Here is a 19,599-nt window from a genome sequence, read left to right on the forward strand (position 1 = left end):
TAAATTGAATACAAAACTAGTCCTAGCTCTCTGACTTGCCCCTCCTTGTATCTGTGCCCTTTGCAATAGGACTTTCAGCTCCTCCCTTTGAGGGGAGGAGTCTTCCCTTGAATCTGGACTGGCCCCATGACTGGCTTTGACCAAATGAATGTAGCTCAATTGATGGTGTGCCAGTTCCTAGCCTCCATCTCAAGAGGCCTTGAGCACTTCCACTCATTCTCTTGGCTCCTCTGCTGTGTCCTTAGAACAAGCCTGGGTTAAACTGCTAACTGATGACAAATCTCCCCAGCCAAGAGCCCGTCCACAGCTAGACAGCTGCTAGGCAAGTGAGTGAGTCCCAGTAGAATCCAGAACAGGTGCTCAGGTAAACCCAACCAATATCAGCAGAGCTGTGTAGATAATCTGCTTTTGCATGAGTGAGCCCAGGTGAGACCAGAAGAACCACCAAGCTAAACCAAGTCGTGTAAGCAAAATAAGGGCTATGTCACTTTAAGCCACTGGCATCACTATGACAGGAGATAACTGATAAAACTCCCTTTCTGACCTCCAAATCAAAACTTCTTTGCATATTCAAACACCTGTCTGCGAAGCTCAGCAAATAGCCAAACTCTAATTCTCAGTCCGGCTTCAACCAGGACACTCTACTGCCCTTACAACAGTTCTGTGAGAGAAAGCTATAGCAAGATGGAGACATTTTAATTTAGCAGATGTCCAGGAGGCCGAAGAGGAAGGTAGTCAGCCTTCTGGGAAAGTGCCATGTGAGGAGATCAGGAGTGGGAGGTCCTTTCAGTCTTCTGCAGGACTACAAGATCACAGTAAGTTGGTGTGATGGCAGTTCTTACGGAAACTGGCAAAGGAAACCAAGCTCCCCATTTTGGGCTGAAGTGGGACTGAACAGAGACAGAAAGCAGCGGAAAAAAGGGAGAAGGAATCATGGAGAAACTCTTAGCTGTCCCAGGCCCTGGAACTGAGTCTACAAACAAGCTTACCTAAAATCTTTGAGGGCAGGGACTCCAGTGGGAATCCGAGTTACATACTGTTGACCTCATTTTATAGCCTGTCGGTAAGTAGTTTCATTGTGCTGGTTTGCCTTGTCTAATTCCAACCACCTGTTGGTAGGTTAATGTTTTAACCTCCAGAGATAAAGTTCCTTTGGCTAAGCCTAGGGGAAGCACATTGCTAAATGTGTGAATGGTGGTCCCTGACTCAAGATCTCTTTCTTCCTCCCCACTTTGCCTGCAGAGCAAGTTCTCTTCCTTCTTTGTCTCTTCCCCTTTCACACTGATTTCTAGAGACTTTGAATGGAGCCTGTACCCCAGGGGCAGATGAATAAAGGTCTAGCAAGCTGGGTCAATGAAAAATGGATTTTTTAAAGCTCAGATTGGGTTATGTTGATGGTGCTCCTTTGAGGCAGGAGGCCAGCCAATCAGAGCAAAGCAGCCCACCACCCAGCAAATGGTCATTACAAGGCAACAGGCCATTACCTGAAAATCTAAGGATTGGCAACTCAGATCGCAGGTGCAGAGAGGGCAATAAAAAATAAGCTGTTGATGGCTGACTTCTAATTCTGTTTATCCATTTGAGTAGGAAAAAAAATGAAGCTGAATTTAGAAAAATCCTCTTAAATTGTTAGCTTAGCCTCTTGGTCCATTTGAGTGGGGAGTGGTGGTCAGTTTGAGTTAGACCCAGAGAGGTGGCTAATGTGTGCCGTGTTCCCTGATAGACACGTCTAGATACTCTCCACCATAGTCCTTACCAATGCAGAAGGGGCTGCAGACAGGTTCCCATATCATCTCCAGGGTAGATGATTTGCCTTCTCTTTCCAGACTTTTTCAGGACTAGGGAATTGAGGGATCCAGAAAGCCTGAGCAATTTTCAATTAACCCTTCATTAATCCATGGAGCTCCTGGGTAGTGCAAATGGTTAACACAGTTGGCTGTTAACCAAAATGTTGGAGGATTAAATCCACCCAGAGGCACCTCAAAAGAAAGACATGGCAATAACCTACTTGCAAAAAATTAGCCATTTTAAACCCAATGTAGAACAGTTCTCCTCTGACACATGGAGCTACCATGAGTCTGAGTCTACTTGACAGCAACTGGCTGCACGGTAGGACTATGGTAGAGAAACAGCAAACTCCATGGAAGTTCTAGCCCAAGACAGATTAGGCAGAAAGACCTGGCTATTTACTTCTGGGAATTAGCCAATGAAAATATTATGCATAACAGGACCAGGCAATATTTCATTCTGTTTTTATACACAAGGTGGCCATGAGTCGGAGGGACTCCACAGCAACCAACAACATCCTCTCCCTACAGTTTGTGGTGGGACAAGGGAAGAACGAAAAAAGAGAGAACCAGCCCTTCATCCAAGACTTTATCGACGGCAGAGTTTCTCAGCCCACTCCAGCTGGCCCCCGAGTCTTTCTATCGCTCATCTCTTGCTCCAGAAAGCTCGATAGCACTACATGAGATCATATGCGGGGCTCATGGCCTAATATAGTTAAAGGGCACACAGATTACTTGGTTATGGTGGATGAAGGTTTTTATTTTCTAAAGTAATGAGCAAATGTGATGTTTCCATTTTCACAGAATGAATAAAATGGGGCTTCCCTTTTACAATATACTCAGGTGATTTTACGTACTTTTGACAGTTCTACTGTATTTCTGATAGCTACAGATCTCTCCCTTGGGGCAAGCTGAGAGGACATGAATACTCCATCCTTACGCCATCACCCCTGAATCCAGAATTATCAGGGGCATTATAGAGACCTCTGGGCCTTCTGTCCAAGGCTTCACCAGTCAGGACTCAGTCACAATCTTTCACTTTTATCCTGTTCTCTAAGCATTTACAAAGTTACTCTCACCATCTCACACCAGCTCCGTTGACCCACAGCAGTTCTCTGCTTTCTCAGGAAACAAATGGGATGAAAGTCCAAGGCTGAAACTTCCTCCCTGTTGTGTTTGACAAGGACTGACGTCCTCTAGGTCCTTTAAACCCCGGAAGTCCAAGACACACCCGACGCTGCTGATTGCAGCGTCCCAATGCTGGGGCCGTAAGTAAAAGGACAGAAGCAAAAAACCATTCAACATGAGGGACCCACTGACAGATTGTTCGGTGAGTAACGCCGGTGTTTTGTGTGTCTGAGTGTGAGCGGGCGGGTCAGGGGGGATTTCTATATTACTGGATTTTTAAACTTATGAAATTTGAGACTGTCAGAAGCCAAACATGTTTAGATATTGGCTGTCGTACAAAAGTCTGTGGTTTTTCTTTGGTTCAGTTTGAAACAGAACCCTTTCTAGCAAACGACAGGGCAGGTAATTATGGAGTTTCATTCTTAAGTTCTTGGGAAAACTTAGAGTGGGTATAGTGTGATTATCTGGATGCAGATGGGGCTGATTTGAAAACATCCTTAAGGCATGTAGCAACAGTGCCAACATCATGAATAAAGCAGATACTGTATAAAAACACGCAGAATGTCTGCAGCTAATTTCTGGCTCTGAGGATGAAGCCAGGGTGATAGGTTTTTGTGTATTTTCCCTTACCATTTAGAATCAAAGACTTCAAGTCATGGAGTAGGAAGGACAGACTCCCCGCACTGTCCCTGACCTCAGTGGTTCTCACGTAGATTTAGCAGCATGTTTGTTTCAGTCCTGGGAGAGTTACTAAAAATAGAAGATTGGTCAAAAGTCCAAAGATATTGTGAGTTTTTTAGTGACGATAGCTAAGATGTAATTTAGAAAATGAGAAGCAACTAAAATAATGGAACATTATTTTATTGAGACAACACATTGGGAATAATTAATGTCTTGCCTCAATAAATGGTGCCAAAAACCTAAAAATTGTTCACATCAAAACCAAAGGGTTGCATTTGTTGTTCATAGAGTTTATGAAAAAAAAAAAACAAACAAACTGGAGAGGCAGGTAAATGAGGGCTGCAATAAAGCCAGAAGGAGAAAGATCAGCAGAGGTCTGTTTAATTCATTTTTGCTTTTCAATGGATGAGGGGAGCACAGGCTGAGAGACGATGAAATTGCAGCTGCTAGTTGGGCCGCTAACCAAAAAGTCGGCAGTCTGAATCCACCAGCTGCTCCTTGGAAACCCTCTGGGTCAGTTCTACTCTGTCTTGTGGGGTAGCTAGGAGTTGGAATCAACTCCACAGCAACGGGTGTGTGTGTTTAGTGCACAAAATGAGTTTGTCGCTCAGATGAGCTAAATGAGATAAACCCATAAAAGGTTAGTAATAGCAATAATGACAATGTAATAACAGGCTCTGCCTACTTTCACTTTTTTAGATTCAAAAATAAGATGTGCTTAATGTAAAAACAACTTCCAACAATATGGTTGCATATAGACTTTAAAAGCGAAAACTTCTCCCCCTCCCCCACCCTTACCTCCATCTAAATCTCCCCATTAGCAAGCATGGAGAAATTTTTTCTTTTTTAGGTCTTTCATTTATTTGTTTATTTCTCCTTGCATTTGCTTTCTTACCAAAAATTTAAATCTTCTCCTACCTCACTATTTGTACTTTGATGATATTTTTGCATAGGAGTGGTAGAGTAGACCTGGGATGGGATAGTAGAGATAAAAACTTGTTCCTAAGAGTTATTCGAGAAGGAAGTCAACACCAAGGAAGAATGAATAGAAGAATGGGAAACCAAGGACGGGCTCTATTTAAAAGAAAAAAGAAATGAAACCCTAACATCACTTTCCCAAGTGGTTAGGCAGCTGTCCAGAATTTAGGAGAATTTTTTTTTTTAACCAGCTCCCAAGAAAACCCGTCACCATAACTCTGTGATAGTTTAATACTGAATTCCTGAGGTGCTAAGCAGTTCTTTACCCTCCACTGAGCCATCACCTCAAGGAGTGGTTTGTCCCTGTCTATAACCCTGAAGACTGTGGCCGGGAAATCAAGAGGAGGCGGATATCCTTTCAGCTGAGGTTTCTAAACTTTCTAAAGTCACAAAATCTTTATTTACTTGCTATTGTTTCATCTTGACCAAATGTTCCAGTTGATTTCCTGGTGCAGTCCTAGGCTGTACTTGGGAACAGTGCTGTATGAAGATGAGGCTGCCGTTTGGGAATAAAAGTAAAACATGGGAGTGGATTGCAAGTGAACGCTTCAGGAAACAAGTAGTTTTATAAAAGAACCCAAAGTTTTAACCACTTACAAAACATCCCATTCCGTGGGCCTGTAGGTTTGCACAGAACACAGAGCCCCAGTGGTGATGTGATTAAAGTGCTTGACTGCTAACCAAAAGGTTGGCAGTTTAAACCCACCAACCACACTCTGCTTCTGTAAAGATTTATATTCTTGGAAACCCTATGAGGCAATTCTACTCTGTCCTATAGGGTCTCTGTAAGTTGAAATCAACTCCACTGCAACTTTTTGGGTTTTTTTTGGTGTTTTAACTACAGTTCTTAACCAAGTTCACCCCCAATGGCTCCATGTATGGAACTCAGTGAGTCACATGAACTTCAATGGGAAAAACATTCTTTATTTTTACTAATTCGTAAGTAAAATTTAGAATTCTCTTCAATTCTGAATGTAGGCAGCAAATCTCATTAATACTAACAGTGCCTGTGACTTCGTAACCAATAAAAATTACAGACAATAGGTAAATGATGACTTTGGTGAAGGGTTGGATAGTACACAATACTGGGGAAGCCAGCACAACTTGTCCAATAAAAATTTAAAAAAAGAAAAAATCAGATATTTTCATATATTACAGTCGTTACAGATAATCTGGAAATATTTATACTCAGCATTACTTAGATATTTTGGTAATTCTGAACTCTTGCTATTTAGTATTTTAATAAAAACACATAATATTGAAATTAAAAAAAAAGTTTTATAAGTACATATCAGTATAATCAGTTTCCTGTATAATTTACATTATCTTACTTTATGCATTTAAAAAATATTATTCTGAGCAAAATAGATTTCACCAGATGGCCTAAAGAGCCCATGGCATAAAAAAAAAATTAGAAATCTCTTTTAGACCATGCTCCAAGAGGCAAGATAGCCTGATAGCTGGGCCATTCAACCCCTAAAAGTGAGGCCAGTGTCTTTATGTACAAATTATTAGTCATCCAAGGGTACTACAAAGATTGGCTAAGTGCTGGTTAGGGCTTTTATATCTTGAGAGTGTCAAAACTTATTTGAGGAAAATAAAAAAATTTTCTGATATTGAGAACGGGAAGAATTACCCCAGGAACCTCAAATGCCCCTGAGTTTAGCTTCTGTACCTAAAAACATGTCAAGGGGAATCATCTCCAAATCCATGTGCAAGGAAATAGACAATGATCAGTGATCTCCAAATGAAATAATCCAATCAGAAAAAAATTTATACAGCGTCTTCCCATGAAACAATGCCGTCTCTGGAGAAGGACATCGTGCTTGGTAAAGTACAGAGTCAACAAAGAAGAGGAAGTCACTCAACAAGATGAACTGACACAGTGGCTGCAACAAGGGGCTCACACATAACAACTGTTGTGGGCATGGCGCAAGACCAAGCAGTGTTTCGTTCTGACTCGACTGTACCTAACAAAATCAACAACAACACACTGTAGGGGGCAGCGTGGTAAAATTCTCTCCTATGGGGGACAAAATTCTGTGGTAAGATTCTCTCCTATGGGGGATACCTGGGTTTGATTCCCAGCCAATGAACCTCATGCACAGCCACCACCCATCTGTCATTGGTGGTTTGAATGTTGCTATGATGCTAAACAGGTTTCAGTGGAGCTTGCAGACTAAGACAAACCTAAGAAGAAAGGTCTGACAATCTACTTCCAAAAAATCAGCAAATCAGCCAGTGAAAACACTATGGATCACAATGATCTGATCCCACTGAGCATGGGGTCACCATGAGTTGGAGGCCGACTTGACAGCAGCTAACAACAACAAAAACAATAAGCCTTAACTACGATTTTGCTTTTGATTCACTCAAAAGGATCTGGGTAATAGCCTGTCAAAAAGACCTTCTGGAGTCTTCATAGTCACTCTCTTCCTAAATATCCCACCACCACCCTGAAATTCCTTTATCGGGGGACAAGGCCTTTGATTCCACAACTGTAGACAACATTTTTTCCCAGTAATTAATGACTCCAGGAAGAAGTAGCATGTTGACATAAATTCATATGGGGTAGATTGCAAACGAATGCCCAAAGGGTTTCCAAGGCTGTAAATCTTTTTTTTTTTTCCTCAGCCTTTTTTTGTTTGTTTGTTTTAGGCTAAAGCTTACAGAGCAAATTAGTTTCTCATTAAAAAAATTAATAAATGTATTGTTTTGTGACATCGGTTGCCAGCCTCTCAATGTGTCAACACTCTCCCCTTCTCAACCTTAGTTTCCCCATTTCCATTTGTCTAGCTTTCCTGTCCCCTCCTGCCTTCTCATCTTTGCTTTTGGGATGTTGTGCCCATTTTGTCTCATGTACATGGTTGAACTACGGATGTTATTGTTTGTTTTATAAGCCTGACTAAACTTTGGCTCATGGATGAACTTCAGGAGTGACTTCGGTACTGAGTTAAAAGGGTGTCTGGGGGCCATACTCTCAGGGATTCTCCAGAGTCTGTCAGACCGGTAAGTCTGGTCTTTTTTTGTGTGTGCGTGAGTTTGACTTTTGTTCTACATTTTTCTTCTGCTCTTTCTGGGACCCTCTATTGTGATCCCTGTCAGAGCAGCCAGTGATGGTAGACTGGCACCATCTAGTTGTGCTGGACTCAGTCTGAAAGAGGCTGTGGTAGTTGTGGTCCATTAGTCTTTTGGACTAACCTTTCACTTGTGTCTGTGATTTTCTTCATTCTCCCTTGCTCCAGACAGGGTGGGACTGATAGACATATCTTAGATGGCTGCTTACAAGCTTTTAAACCCCAGGCACTACTCACCAAAGTAGGTAGGATGTAGAACGTTTTCTTTATAAACTATGTTATGCCAATTGAGCTAGATATCCCCTGAGACCATGGTCCCCAGCCCTCAGCCCAGTGACTCGGTCCCTCAGGGAGTTTGGATGTGTCTGTGAAGCTTCTGTGACTTTGCCAAGGCTGTACCTATGTATGGCAGCAGACTGCCACATCTTTCTCCTGAGGAATGGCTGATGGGTTTGAACCACCTACCTTTCTGTTAGCAGCCGAGCACGTCACCACTGAACTTTAGTGGTTTCCAAACTGTGCTCCCTGGAATCCTTTCAGAGGCCTTTAAGATGGATGGAAGTGGAGTGGGAAAGACACATGGGACAGGAGCTGGGGTATCAAAGCCAAGGTCAAGAGATTTTGCATTCCTCCAAGCAGATTTATTCCAAGATTTTCTGACTGTGCGCACGCGCGCGCGCACACACACACACACAGACACACACTCTGGATGGTCTCTGGGGTCTGCTTTGTACTTATGCAAGTCTGCTTTTCACAGCTTTTGCCTTTGTGATTAGGTGGTACATGATGAAATATACAGAATCACTCTTACTAAATAAGACATTATGCTGAGATAACGGAAATAGTTTTTGCAACTTTTTTATTTCTTGATGCCACCTTTATCTCAGTCTGGATCAGGGTTTATCTGGGAGTTTCCTGCACATCATATACAGGGTCAAAAATAAAGCTTCCCTCCACTGCTATTATAAACAGACCATCCTAACTCTTATCCGATCGTTAAGTTAGCAATAATGTAATGTATTGAAGAGCTTCCCCACTTGTGTGTACCTAGACACACTGAGGTTTGAGGAATTGATTACGGGTGTATCTATGACACCATCCCCAGGGTGTGGCTGAGGTGGCCAGAGCCCATGGGTCAGTTGCCACTGCCTTAAACAAAGTTATCCATTAACTACACTGTACAAGTTGCTGTCGTTGATTCTGACTCATGGTGACTACATGTGTGTCAGAGTAGAATTGTGTTAACTGTGCTCATAAGGCTTTCTATATGTGTGTATATACATATATATCTTTTTTTTGTGTGTGTGTGTGTATGTGTGAAGATATACCCAAAACATACATTAATTCAACAATTTCTACATGTACAGTTCAGTGACATTAGTTGCATTCTTCAAGTTTGCTAGCTTTCTTGATACCTTTTTCCAAATTATTTCACCATCGTCAGCACCAACTCACTGCCCCCTAAGCTTCTCATCTAATCTTTCAGATTGCTATTATCAGTTTGATCTTAGATAGATAATTCTTTAAAAGAACACAGTGCTCAAGGCAGACATTTTATTCTAAGTTAAACCACTGTTTGATTTAAAGTTTATTTCAGGAGATACTTTTGATTTAAGGTTTAAAGATATCCTCAGGGCAATAGTTTTGGGGTTCATTCAGCTTCAATGGTTCCACAGAGTCTGGATTCCATGAGAATTTGAAGTTGTTCCCCACATTTTCCTCCCTTTTGATCAGTATTCTTCTACAGAATCCTTGATCAAATTGTTCCATAATGGTAGCCAGGCACCATCCAGTTCTGGGCTCATGGCAAAGGAGGCAGTTATTTACGGAGGCATCCACAGGGGTTTTGATGGCTGACTTTTTAGAAGATCTCTAGCCTTTCTTCCAAGGAGCCTCTGGGTAGACTTGAATTACCAACCTTTTGTGTAGCAGCCAAGCACTTAACTATTTGCCACCTAGGGACTAAGCATACTATACCAGTGAAAAAAGTTAGGAAACACTAGTTTATTAAATAACAAGAAATCATCTTCAAGAATCACAAACTGGCAGGCCAAGGGTCAGTTGTGACCATACCATGTGCTTTGTTAGAGCAGCCCATAATCTTAAAAAGTTGAATTTGAATGCCTTTGGGAAGATGGGCACTCTCTGCTACAGGCTCCCTCACTCCCCTCTGAAGGCCATTGAATTTTCAACCTTGGTTTAAAAAATTTCATGGTTGTCTGGCCTCCCAAATCTAGTCCTCAAAGATCCTATAAAAAAAATGTGTTTCCCTGAGTTTTAATGGTGTAATAATTGTGGGAAATATAGCATCTCTTGGGGTCCCAGCTCACTGCAAATTCTCAACTGGTTCTGCTCATTCCATTTTGGTCTGGCAAGGTTTTCCACATGCCTGCTTCCTCACACGTAGTGTCCTAGGTCCCCTAGTCTTTCTCCAGGACTTTTGGATGGCAGACTACCCTCAAGTAATGATGGACTGGTAGGGGCTTATCTTTTCTAGAGCCATTTATCTCTGAGTCCCTTCCCTCCACTCTTGGTTCTCCTGATGGAAGTTCTTCCTGCTCCCGCTCTAAAGGCTACCACAACCCTGACTCCTCACAGCTTTGTCTTCTCCTCTTATCCCCAGCCACACACTTGTACAGTGTTTGAGAACAGAAAAACTCACTCTGCTAGCATGTATCCAAATCTATTTTGTACTTGGCCCTGTGATTTCTTTGTTATGTCTTTGTTTCTGCTTTGCTGTGGGCTAGAAAAGGGAATAAAGGTTCTCTAGGTATCAGTGAGAGAGCAGATAGGACAATACATAAAAAAAAAAAAAATGCAGCTTAATACTGTGAGGTGTTTCAAAATAAATCAAATAAGAAAGCCACAGAATCTTTAAAGAAAATCATAAAATTTCATTAAATATAAAATAAGATTTGAACAAATGAAAAGACTATGTCCTTGGATGGGAAGTTGAAATACTGGAAAAAGGTCAAATTCCCCAAATTGATATAGATATATGTAATACAATTCCAATTAGAATCCCAATAGGGATTTTTTAAAAGTTGTAATTAGATAAATGTTCATATGGAAGAATAAATGCCCAAGACTGGCCAAAGAAATTACGGAAAGGAAAAAAAAAAAAAAGTTGTTTAAAGATAGAGCAGAAGAAAAATATTAATATCTCTGCAACTTAGATAGTGAGTACACAGTGTGTACCATTATTATTTTCTGTGTGTTTAAAATGTTTCATAATTTCGAATAAAAGTTAGAAGTCTGGGTATGAGTTTGAATCATGTTCAGCTACATATATATAAAAAGAAAACCCCAAATAAGAATGACTTCTCACAAAATAAAATCAGTCCAAAAGTAGAGAATCCAGGGCTTGTGTGGTGGCCCCACAGCCATCAGGGACCCAGGCTCTTTTTCCCTTTCTGCTCTATAATCTTAGCACACTACATCCACCATTTTCTGTGTTCAGGTAGCAGGAAAGAGTAAGAAGTTAAGGGATAAAAGGGCACACCTTCTAGACAAGCTTTAACCCATACTTCCTTGGCCAGTCCTTAGTCACATGGCTACGCCTAAGGGTGAGGGAGGCTGAGAAATGACTTTATTCTAGGGGCATTTGCCCAACCAAACGTTTTTCTAGTTTCTTCCCATGGCTCCCAAGTGTGTTTTGAGAGATGTTACTAGGGAGTAGCTGGGTGGTACAAACAGTTAACATACTTGGCTACTAACTGAAAGGTTGGAGGTTTGAGTCTACTGAGAGACCTTGAGAGAAAGGCCTGGTAATCTTCTTCCAAATAATCAGCCATTGAAAACTCTGTGGAGCACAGTTCTACTCTTGACACACATGAGGTTGCCATGAGTCAGAATCAACGCCACACAATTGATTGCTGTTTTTTAATTAGGTGTTATAAGAAAAAATAAAAGGCTTGGGGGGAAATTTGGTGAAAATGTTTAGGTAACATACCAAAAACCAAACCCAGTGCCGTCGAGTCGATTCTGACTCATAGCGACCCTATAGGACAGAGTAGAACTGCCCCATAGAGTTTCCAAGGAGCAGAAGTAAACAAAGAAATTGAATGAGTTCCTTTACTGCAGGATTTCTCGCAATTTTAAAATGTTCACCTAAACTTTTCCACTGTATCTTCAAGGGGAGAAAGAAGACCTTAGTAATAGCATATCATTCATATATGACAAGATTTACTTGTAGGAAATAAAAATTAGAAAGCTTGGTTGCCAAGTAGTGACTTTACTCTCATGACCCTCATAGGAGGATCATTTCTTCATGACAGAGGCCACAAACTGGAATCCCCCTACAAGTGTGTTTTGTTTGCTCTGCTGAGAGCTTTAAAATTTGTGAATTGTCCACTGTATGTAGCTTTTAAAAATCTTATATCAGATACAAATTCTGTGTTTAGCTTTTTTAGAGAAATTGGGAGATCTGGCCATTCTGAATCTCATTTCCGTCTAGCAGTGGTGGGCCACTGCAGCCTCTCCAGTCCCCTGTCCCCACCCTGCTCTTCACCAATTCAAGGGCCTGATGGGCACCTGCAGGCATTGGAGTTTGCAAACCCTGTTTTGTTGTTGTTAGCTGCTATAGGGTCGGCCCCCAACTCATGGAGACCCCATGCATGAGGGGATTGGGTTGTTGTGTTCCATAGGGTCTTCACTGGCTCATTTTTGGGAAAGGGTCACCAGACCTTTCTTCTTAGTCAGTCTTAGACTGAAAGCTTTGCTGAAACCTGTTCAACATCACAGTGGCACTCAGGTCTCCACCGATAGACAGGTGGTAGCTGTGTTTGAGGTACATTGGCCAAGAATTGAACTCACATCTCCCCCATGGAAGGCGGGAATTCCAACGCTGAATTACCACTGCCCCCATAAACCCAGTTGTAGGGGACACAAAATGGTGACAGAATGTCCTTTAGAATGTGCATTTTGACCTTCCTGGAAACAGTAGGGGTGACAGGAAGCCAGACTCCAAATGCACCCCATTGCTGAATTGTTTGCATCTGGTCTAAGGAAGCAGCGGTTACACCAGCGTTTTTTTTGTTTTTAAGTTCTCTTTTTTTTAGAATCATATCCAGGCAGGAGAGCCTTAACCTTTATTTTAAAAGCTCATCCCAAAGAAGCGCATCCTCATAGGCGTGACAGCCATCGTTACAGCAGCATTCTGGATTTATAGCAGCTCTGTCTTTGGAAGTACTTATTAACTCTCCTGTGCTTTTTTTTTTTCCCCCCTAGTATAATAAAGTATACAAGAACCTAAAGGAGTTTTCTCAGAATGGAGAGAATTTCTGCAAGCAGATCACATCCGTTCTTCAGCAAAGGTACAAAATGCACATTTGCAATAAGGAGTACTTTCTCTGGTTGTAGCGATGTGACTGGAGGAATGACTACCGGCTGTCCTCCTTTCCAGAAGGTGGTGTTATATTTTGCTACTTGAGAGACTGGTTTGAAGAATGATTCTCCTCTATTGCACATTTATCGCTTGACTATCATAAAACTTAGGGTACAACTGGAGGTAATTGTGCTTGGTGTCAGGTGTCCTCTGATTTCTCAGGCTGAGTTTACCCTCCCTTCCTGGGGGGCCACACTTGTACCTGACGCAGATGCCTTATTGCCTTTCTCACACAGATGGCAATTATCAGTTTGCATTTCTGTCTCTCTTATCTTACTTGTCTTACTTATCTTTGTATGCTGTGCTTTTAGAGCTTGGCCCTTTAGACTTCTTCAGTTAATGTCTCATGATTGAATAGATGGATAAGTGAAAGGTCACCGTTTTCAGTATCACCTTTCCTGGTACATCTTTTACAGATCACGTGCAAAGCGATTTCTTAACTCAGTCAAGAAAGTTACAAAACACCCTGCTGAAAATTAGAAAGCCCAAGGACTGAACAAGATATAAAGGGTCTTTTCAGCCATTTCCCTACCTCTAGACAGCTCTGTAACCAAGTACTCTAAAGAGATATTCAGAAGAGACTGTTTGTTCTTTTAGGGTAACCCATTTCAGATATAAAATGCTGTATGTGTGCCAGAAGAACAAAGACACATGGGTGGATCGCTTTCTGCACTAGTATGTCTAGAGCAGAGGAGAACATTAGCTTCATCAGGAGCAATGAACGAGGCCAAGAAAAGATACAGGAGAGATCAAATAGGCTTTTATAGAGAAAGTAACTGGGTCTGTCAAAGGGGGTCAAAAAGAAAAAAATTAAAAATATAAAATTAATTCCTAATAGCCAAACTACTTCGATTCCATGAAAGAGGGAGGACCAATCTGGGAGATAATTTCTTCTATAAAACTTGTGTAAGTTTCATTTCCTGTGAGTCTCAGTCTCAAAGGAAATTATTTAAAATAAGAGAAGTTAACTGTTATAACAATTCAACTATTATCTGGATAAGGAAGTAACTCCCCCCTAGACTTCTGAAAGAATCTATCCATGCATTAGCCATGTAGGCCGCTAGGACCTGGGCTGCAGTCATCTGGGCCTTGAGTATGTGGCATCCATGTTCAAAATGAGTGCCTGGTGTACCACTGTGAAGATAGAAGGCAAGGGATTAAAAAATGCCTGCTGGTAAACAGATGCAACAGTGAACTGAATAAATTTGGTTGAGTGACTGCTCAGAAACTGTCCCCTGGTATTTCCCTTTTCAGATCACGTCACATCTCCACCCTACCACAGTTCCATCTGCTTTGTTTATACATCAGTCTTCATTTCGTACTGGCTTCTCTCTTCAATTAGTTCCTAGGCCTATCATATGCCCTGTACCTATTAACATGCAACCCTCCCTATGTTCTAGAGTGGCAGACATGCACCAGTGAGGGAGAAACACTTGAGTAGCTAAAGATACCTCCCTTTATGATTTTACCTCCTTACAGAGCAGAATTTAGAATTTGAAAATATAAGGAGTACCAGGTCACTATGAGTTGACTTGATGGCAATGGATTTGGTTTGGTTACTCATTAGCAAAACTATTTGCTGGGATAAAAACTGCACAATGCATATACAAAAGAGAAATTTAATATTTTGCCTAGACCAAGAAAAATAAAAAAGCTATATATTAGGTTGTTTATACAATAGATGCAATAGTAACAGTTGTAAATTAATATTTATTTTATAAGGATCAGCACAAAACTCATTCCTCTGAGGCAGAAGTTAAAAAAGTCCCAAATGTCCAACTTTTCTAAGCTACTGTACCACTCCATCATCTCTTACATCAACTACACCCTATCCCCTCAGTCCTCTCCCTCCCTTCTTTTGGGTTCCCTAATTCACTGCAGCATCTCACAGAACTCACGAAACTTATAAAGGAAATGGCTCATGTGGTTTTGGAGGCTGTCAAGTGCCAAATTTGTGGGTAAGACATAGGCTTTTCCGCACATGTGGCTGCAGGGGCAGATGAACCCAAATGGGCAGTTCGGACCACAGTCTGCTGGGTCACAAGGCTGTGGAAGCTGGCGAAACAGGTCACACAATAGGACGCTGGCCCAAGGGGCTGTAGAGGGCAGGAATCCCAGAACCGCCAGGTCAGACAGCAAGCCTCTGGCTCGAGTCCCAACAATCAGAGGTCAACTGATCATGAGCCGGAAGTGGGATCCAGATGCAGAGAGAGAGAGCCTCAACAGGTCATCTACACATATATCCTTGATGCAGGTCACGCCCCAGGGAAGGGCACAACTTGAGTAAGGGTGGAACTTGAGCCATGCCCTCCTGCAAGGCTGCGACACAAGACACACCCTACGCCAATGTTGCCTCATCAACATGTAGAGCTCAGGATCCAAAGCACATAAAATGGAGGACAACCACACAATACTAGGAATCATGGCCTAGTTCCATCACAGGTTCCATATACCTTATTTGCATAGTCCCACTCAATCATTGTGTGTGAATCGCAAAAGCCATGGCTAGAAGGGCCAGATTAAGTAATTTATTACAAAGAAATTTGTTATCTAATCTTATACAATTAAGTCATTTCCTCCTTAATCAAGATGCCATTTTTACGTTGCTTTATGTTCATTCCTGATAAATCTTCATTTATCAAAGTCTCCTCACACTTGAGCTTTAAAGAGCATTCCTCTACTTATTCAGCTCTTTGATCATGTAGTTAACCTGAAGGATGTTTGCCTGCATCAAAAGAGTTTGTATTTTGGGAGAATTGTTTTCTAATGGACACAAAACCTGTAGGAGTGGAGTTGATTCTGACCCATGGCAACCCCATATGTGTCGGAGTAGAACTGTGCTCCATATGGTTTTCAATGTCTGATTTTTTCAGAAGTAGATCACCAGACCTTTCTGCCAAGGTACCTCTGAGTGGACTTGAACCTCCAGCCTTTTGGTTAGCCGTCAAGTGTGTTAACCATTCGCACCCAGGAACTCCAATGGACACAAAGACTCTGTTAATCTGACTATGCAGCACATTGTATTTTTTTAGACCGCATTTTTTCCTGTCAGCTGGCAAAGTCAGAGGTTGCCTCACCTTCCAGGATTGGGTCGTGTCTTTCCCATGGGGAATGGTTTTGAAGTCACTTCCTCTTCCTACTGTGTTTAAACTGAGTTGACATAATAACCATATCACCAAGGATGAATGGTCACAGCATAGCTGGGATTACATTCTCCCATTTCTGTGAATTCAGTAACTACTCCCCTGGATATGAAAAAGATAAAAACTTGATCCCCACCAGCTATCTGGACGTGAGCCAGGGCTTCTTTTCCTCATAAATGGATGAGCCTTACTACATATGAATCAATGTTACCTTTTCCTTTATGTCAGAAAAAATCTGGAAATTCAGCACCCTTTAAAAGAAACCATCCTGTTACTTAGGGCTATAGGCAAGTAGTAGGAAGCTCCATAAGATAAACAAAATGGTACTCTTGGAAGAAATATAGTAGGCATTTCCACTGAGGGTTATGATACAGAAAATTATGAAGGCAAATCCACTGGTCAGCACAATAAAAAACAGAGTAAGAGAGCACATGGGCTTCTTTGAATTAGGTCCCTGGGTGGCACAAACCGTTTGTGCTTGACTATTAACTAAAACGTTGATGGTTGGAATCCACTCAGCCACACCGTGGAAGAAAAGCCTGGAGATCTGCTTCCGTAAAAAAGATCATAGCCAAGAAAACCTTATGGAGCAGTTCTACTCTGTAACACCCAGGATCACCATGAGTCCGTCAGAACGGACTCCACTGGAACGGATTTGGTTTTGGTTTGTGTCTTAGTTATCTAGTGCTGCTATAACAGTATCAGAAATACCACAAGTGGATGGCTTTAACAAAGAGAAGTTTATTTTCTCACAGTAAAGTAGGCTAAAAGTCCAAATTCATGGTGTCAGCTCCAGGGAAAGGCTTTCTCTTGCTGTCAGCCTTCTCATCAATCTTCCTCCAGATAGGAGCTTCTCTGCACAGGGACTCTGGGTCCAAAGGACCCGCTCTGCTCCTGGCGCTGCTTTCTTGGTGGTATGAGTTCCCCCTCTCTGCCCACTTCCATTCCCTTTTTATCTCTGGAGAGATAAAAGGTGGTGGAGGCCACACCCCAAGGAAACTCCCTTTACATTGGATCAGGAAGGCAGCTTGGGTGAGGGTGTTACAATCCCACCCTAATCCTCTTTAACATAAAATTACAGTCACAAAATGGAGGACAACCATACAATGCTGGAAGCCAAGCCCAGCCAAACTGATACACACATTTTGGGGGAGGCGGGGGACATAATTCAATTCATGACAGTTTGGATCTTTGAATTAGGAATCAATACAACAGCAATGGTTTTTTTTGGCACATAAAAGGCATTCAGTAAATACACGTAGATTAGATGAATAAGTAAATGAGAAGATAGTTAAGAGGTTTTTTTTTTACTGTTAAAAAAAAAATCTGCTTTATTAGAACAAGGCCTTTGCTATCCTTAGATACTTACCTTTCCAGGCACTTTGCTTAGGAGTTGAAATGCGGTTCTGCTTAGCAGAGCTCTGCATTGGCATGTGGCAACCACAGGCCACATCACAATCAAGCCTCGAGTCCAGATAATGTTTCATTTCAAAGCTCAGCTGCTTTCTTCCATTTATTCTAAGTGGTGATGATAGAAATGTGCAGTTGTATTGAAACACCATTTTGCCTGTATATTCCGCAATTCATTGTCATGCCTAACTTCTTTTATCCAATTAATTGCTTCAGTTCCATTTGTCTACGATAGCAGACCAAGCTCATATTTAGCCAGAGACACATAACAAATCCCAAAATACCTAATGCCAAAGTCATCAGGCTCACTGTAATACAATTACAGATCAGATTTAAAAATACAAAGGCGCATTCCCAGAAATTATTTGTGAGTGTTTGGCTCCTCACACCTTCCCAGCTAATGTTTAAACAGGCTTTGATGGGAAAATCAATTGCTCCTCTGTAAGGAAGCTTAAAATCAGGTTTTCAAAAGGCAAGTGCCATTGCTCTGGACATAAAACAAAAAGGGAGCAGGGGTAGGAGAGTGTAGCTGGCCATTTGTTCTATCAGTGATCCATTGCAGACACTGTCAACAAACAAATGAAAAAACTGAAATAAGATTTTTGACAAATCTTCACCTTTTCTGTTCTACCCATTACCCTGGGTGATCTGAACTCTCACAGTTTCATCTCCCTTTTGCATATGGATGACAAGGCAAGATTTCTTAACTGTGCTTCAAATCCAACAGCCTGTTGGATGTTTCTATCTAGATATTCCATGGAATTACAAAGTCAGCATATCCAAAACAGTTTATCTGCTTTTCTTCAAAGCTGATACACCTCCTGGGTTTTTTACAGTGGTGACTGGGACCACTGCGCACCCATCAAGCCTAATACCTCGGAGCCATCCATGACTTCTTCATCTATCCCATCTCATGACCAAGCCTTCCTAATTCTCTCCTAAATACCTGTTACATCCCTAGCTTTCTTTTTGTTCCATGGCCTGTCTTTTTTCTGGCAAAAATATCTTAAACTGTTATTCTGTCCAAGGCTACTGTCTTCCAGTTGTCTGCACAAAGGCACCTGAGTGAGAGGATGAGTAGAGGCGGAAATCCAATCCACTTTCAACCCGATAGTCTTACACTCTGGCTCGGAGCTGCATCCATTCAGAGGGTGTCTTAGTTTCCCAGTGCTGCTGGAAAACATATACCACAAGAAGAGGAGGCTAAATGTCCAAGTCAGGGTCTCAGCCATGTTAATTCCTTCCCTGTGGGTAGCCCCAGGTGTTCCTTAGTTCCTTGTGTTCCTTTGCTTGTAGACAATCCTTAAATGGTGTCTATCTTCCCCTGTTTGTGTCTCTATGTCCGTTCTGCTCTTTTTATAACTCAAAAGTGATTTGATTTAGAACCCACCCTACTTGAGTCTGGCCTAATTTACATAACAAAGAAAGCCCTACTTTCAAACAAGATTGTATTTACGGGTATATTAAAAAACAAAATCGTCATCGAGTTGGTTGCAACCTATATGACAGAGTAGAACTGCCCCATATGGTTGGTTTCCAAAGAGAGTCTGGTGAATTCAAACTGCCGACTTTTTGGTTAGCAACCATAGTTCTTAACTGCAGTGCTCCCAGGGATCCATTTACAGGTATAGGGGCTGGGATTTCAATACATATTTTGGGCAGACACAATTCAGTCCATAACAGAAGACTTCCTTTACCTAAATCAAGCAAAGTCGCCTCAAATTCCAAGTTGGCTGGAGCCTCTGTCTCTAATGAATCTTTTATTCTGCGGCTATGACCGTCTTTAAGAGCTCTTCAAAAATGTCCATGGGTTTTAAGATAAAATTAAGACTTGGAGGAAGACTCATTAACAACCTGCGTTATGTAGATGACACAACCTTGCTTGCTGAAATTGAAGAGGACTTGAAGCACTTACTAATGAAGATCAAAGACCACAGCCTTCAGTATGGATTGCACCTCAACATAAAGAAAACAAAAATCCTCACAAATGGACCAATGAGCAACATCAT

General features: G+C 41.6%; 1 protein-coding gene across 3 annotated transcripts in view; it reads left to right on the forward strand.

Moving 5' to 3' along the window:
- Positions 1-617: 617 nt before the first annotated feature.
- NOSTRIN (nitric oxide synthase trafficking) overlaps positions 618-19,599 on the forward strand; it is a 56,482-nt gene continuing 37,500 nt past the window's right edge. The window contains exons 1-3 of one of the 3 annotated variants that reach the window (XM_049887373.1): positions 618-1,063; positions 2,899-3,117; positions 12,881-12,966. In XM_049887373.1, the coding sequence (XP_049743330.1) occupies positions 3,091-3,117; positions 12,881-12,966 (113 nt within the window). In that variant the 5' untranslated portion in view covers positions 618-1,063; positions 2,899-3,090. The remainder of the gene's footprint in view (positions 1,064-2,898; positions 3,118-12,880; positions 12,967-19,599) is intronic. The other 2 variants (XM_049887372.1, XM_049887374.1) reach the window with 2 other exon arrangements.

Source organism: Elephas maximus, chromosome 6 (genome assembly GCF_024166365.1).
Source record: "Elephas maximus indicus isolate mEleMax1 chromosome 6, mEleMax1 primary haplotype, whole genome shotgun sequence".
Taxonomy (NCBI): Eukaryota; Metazoa; Chordata; class Mammalia; order Proboscidea; family Elephantidae; genus Elephas; species Elephas maximus.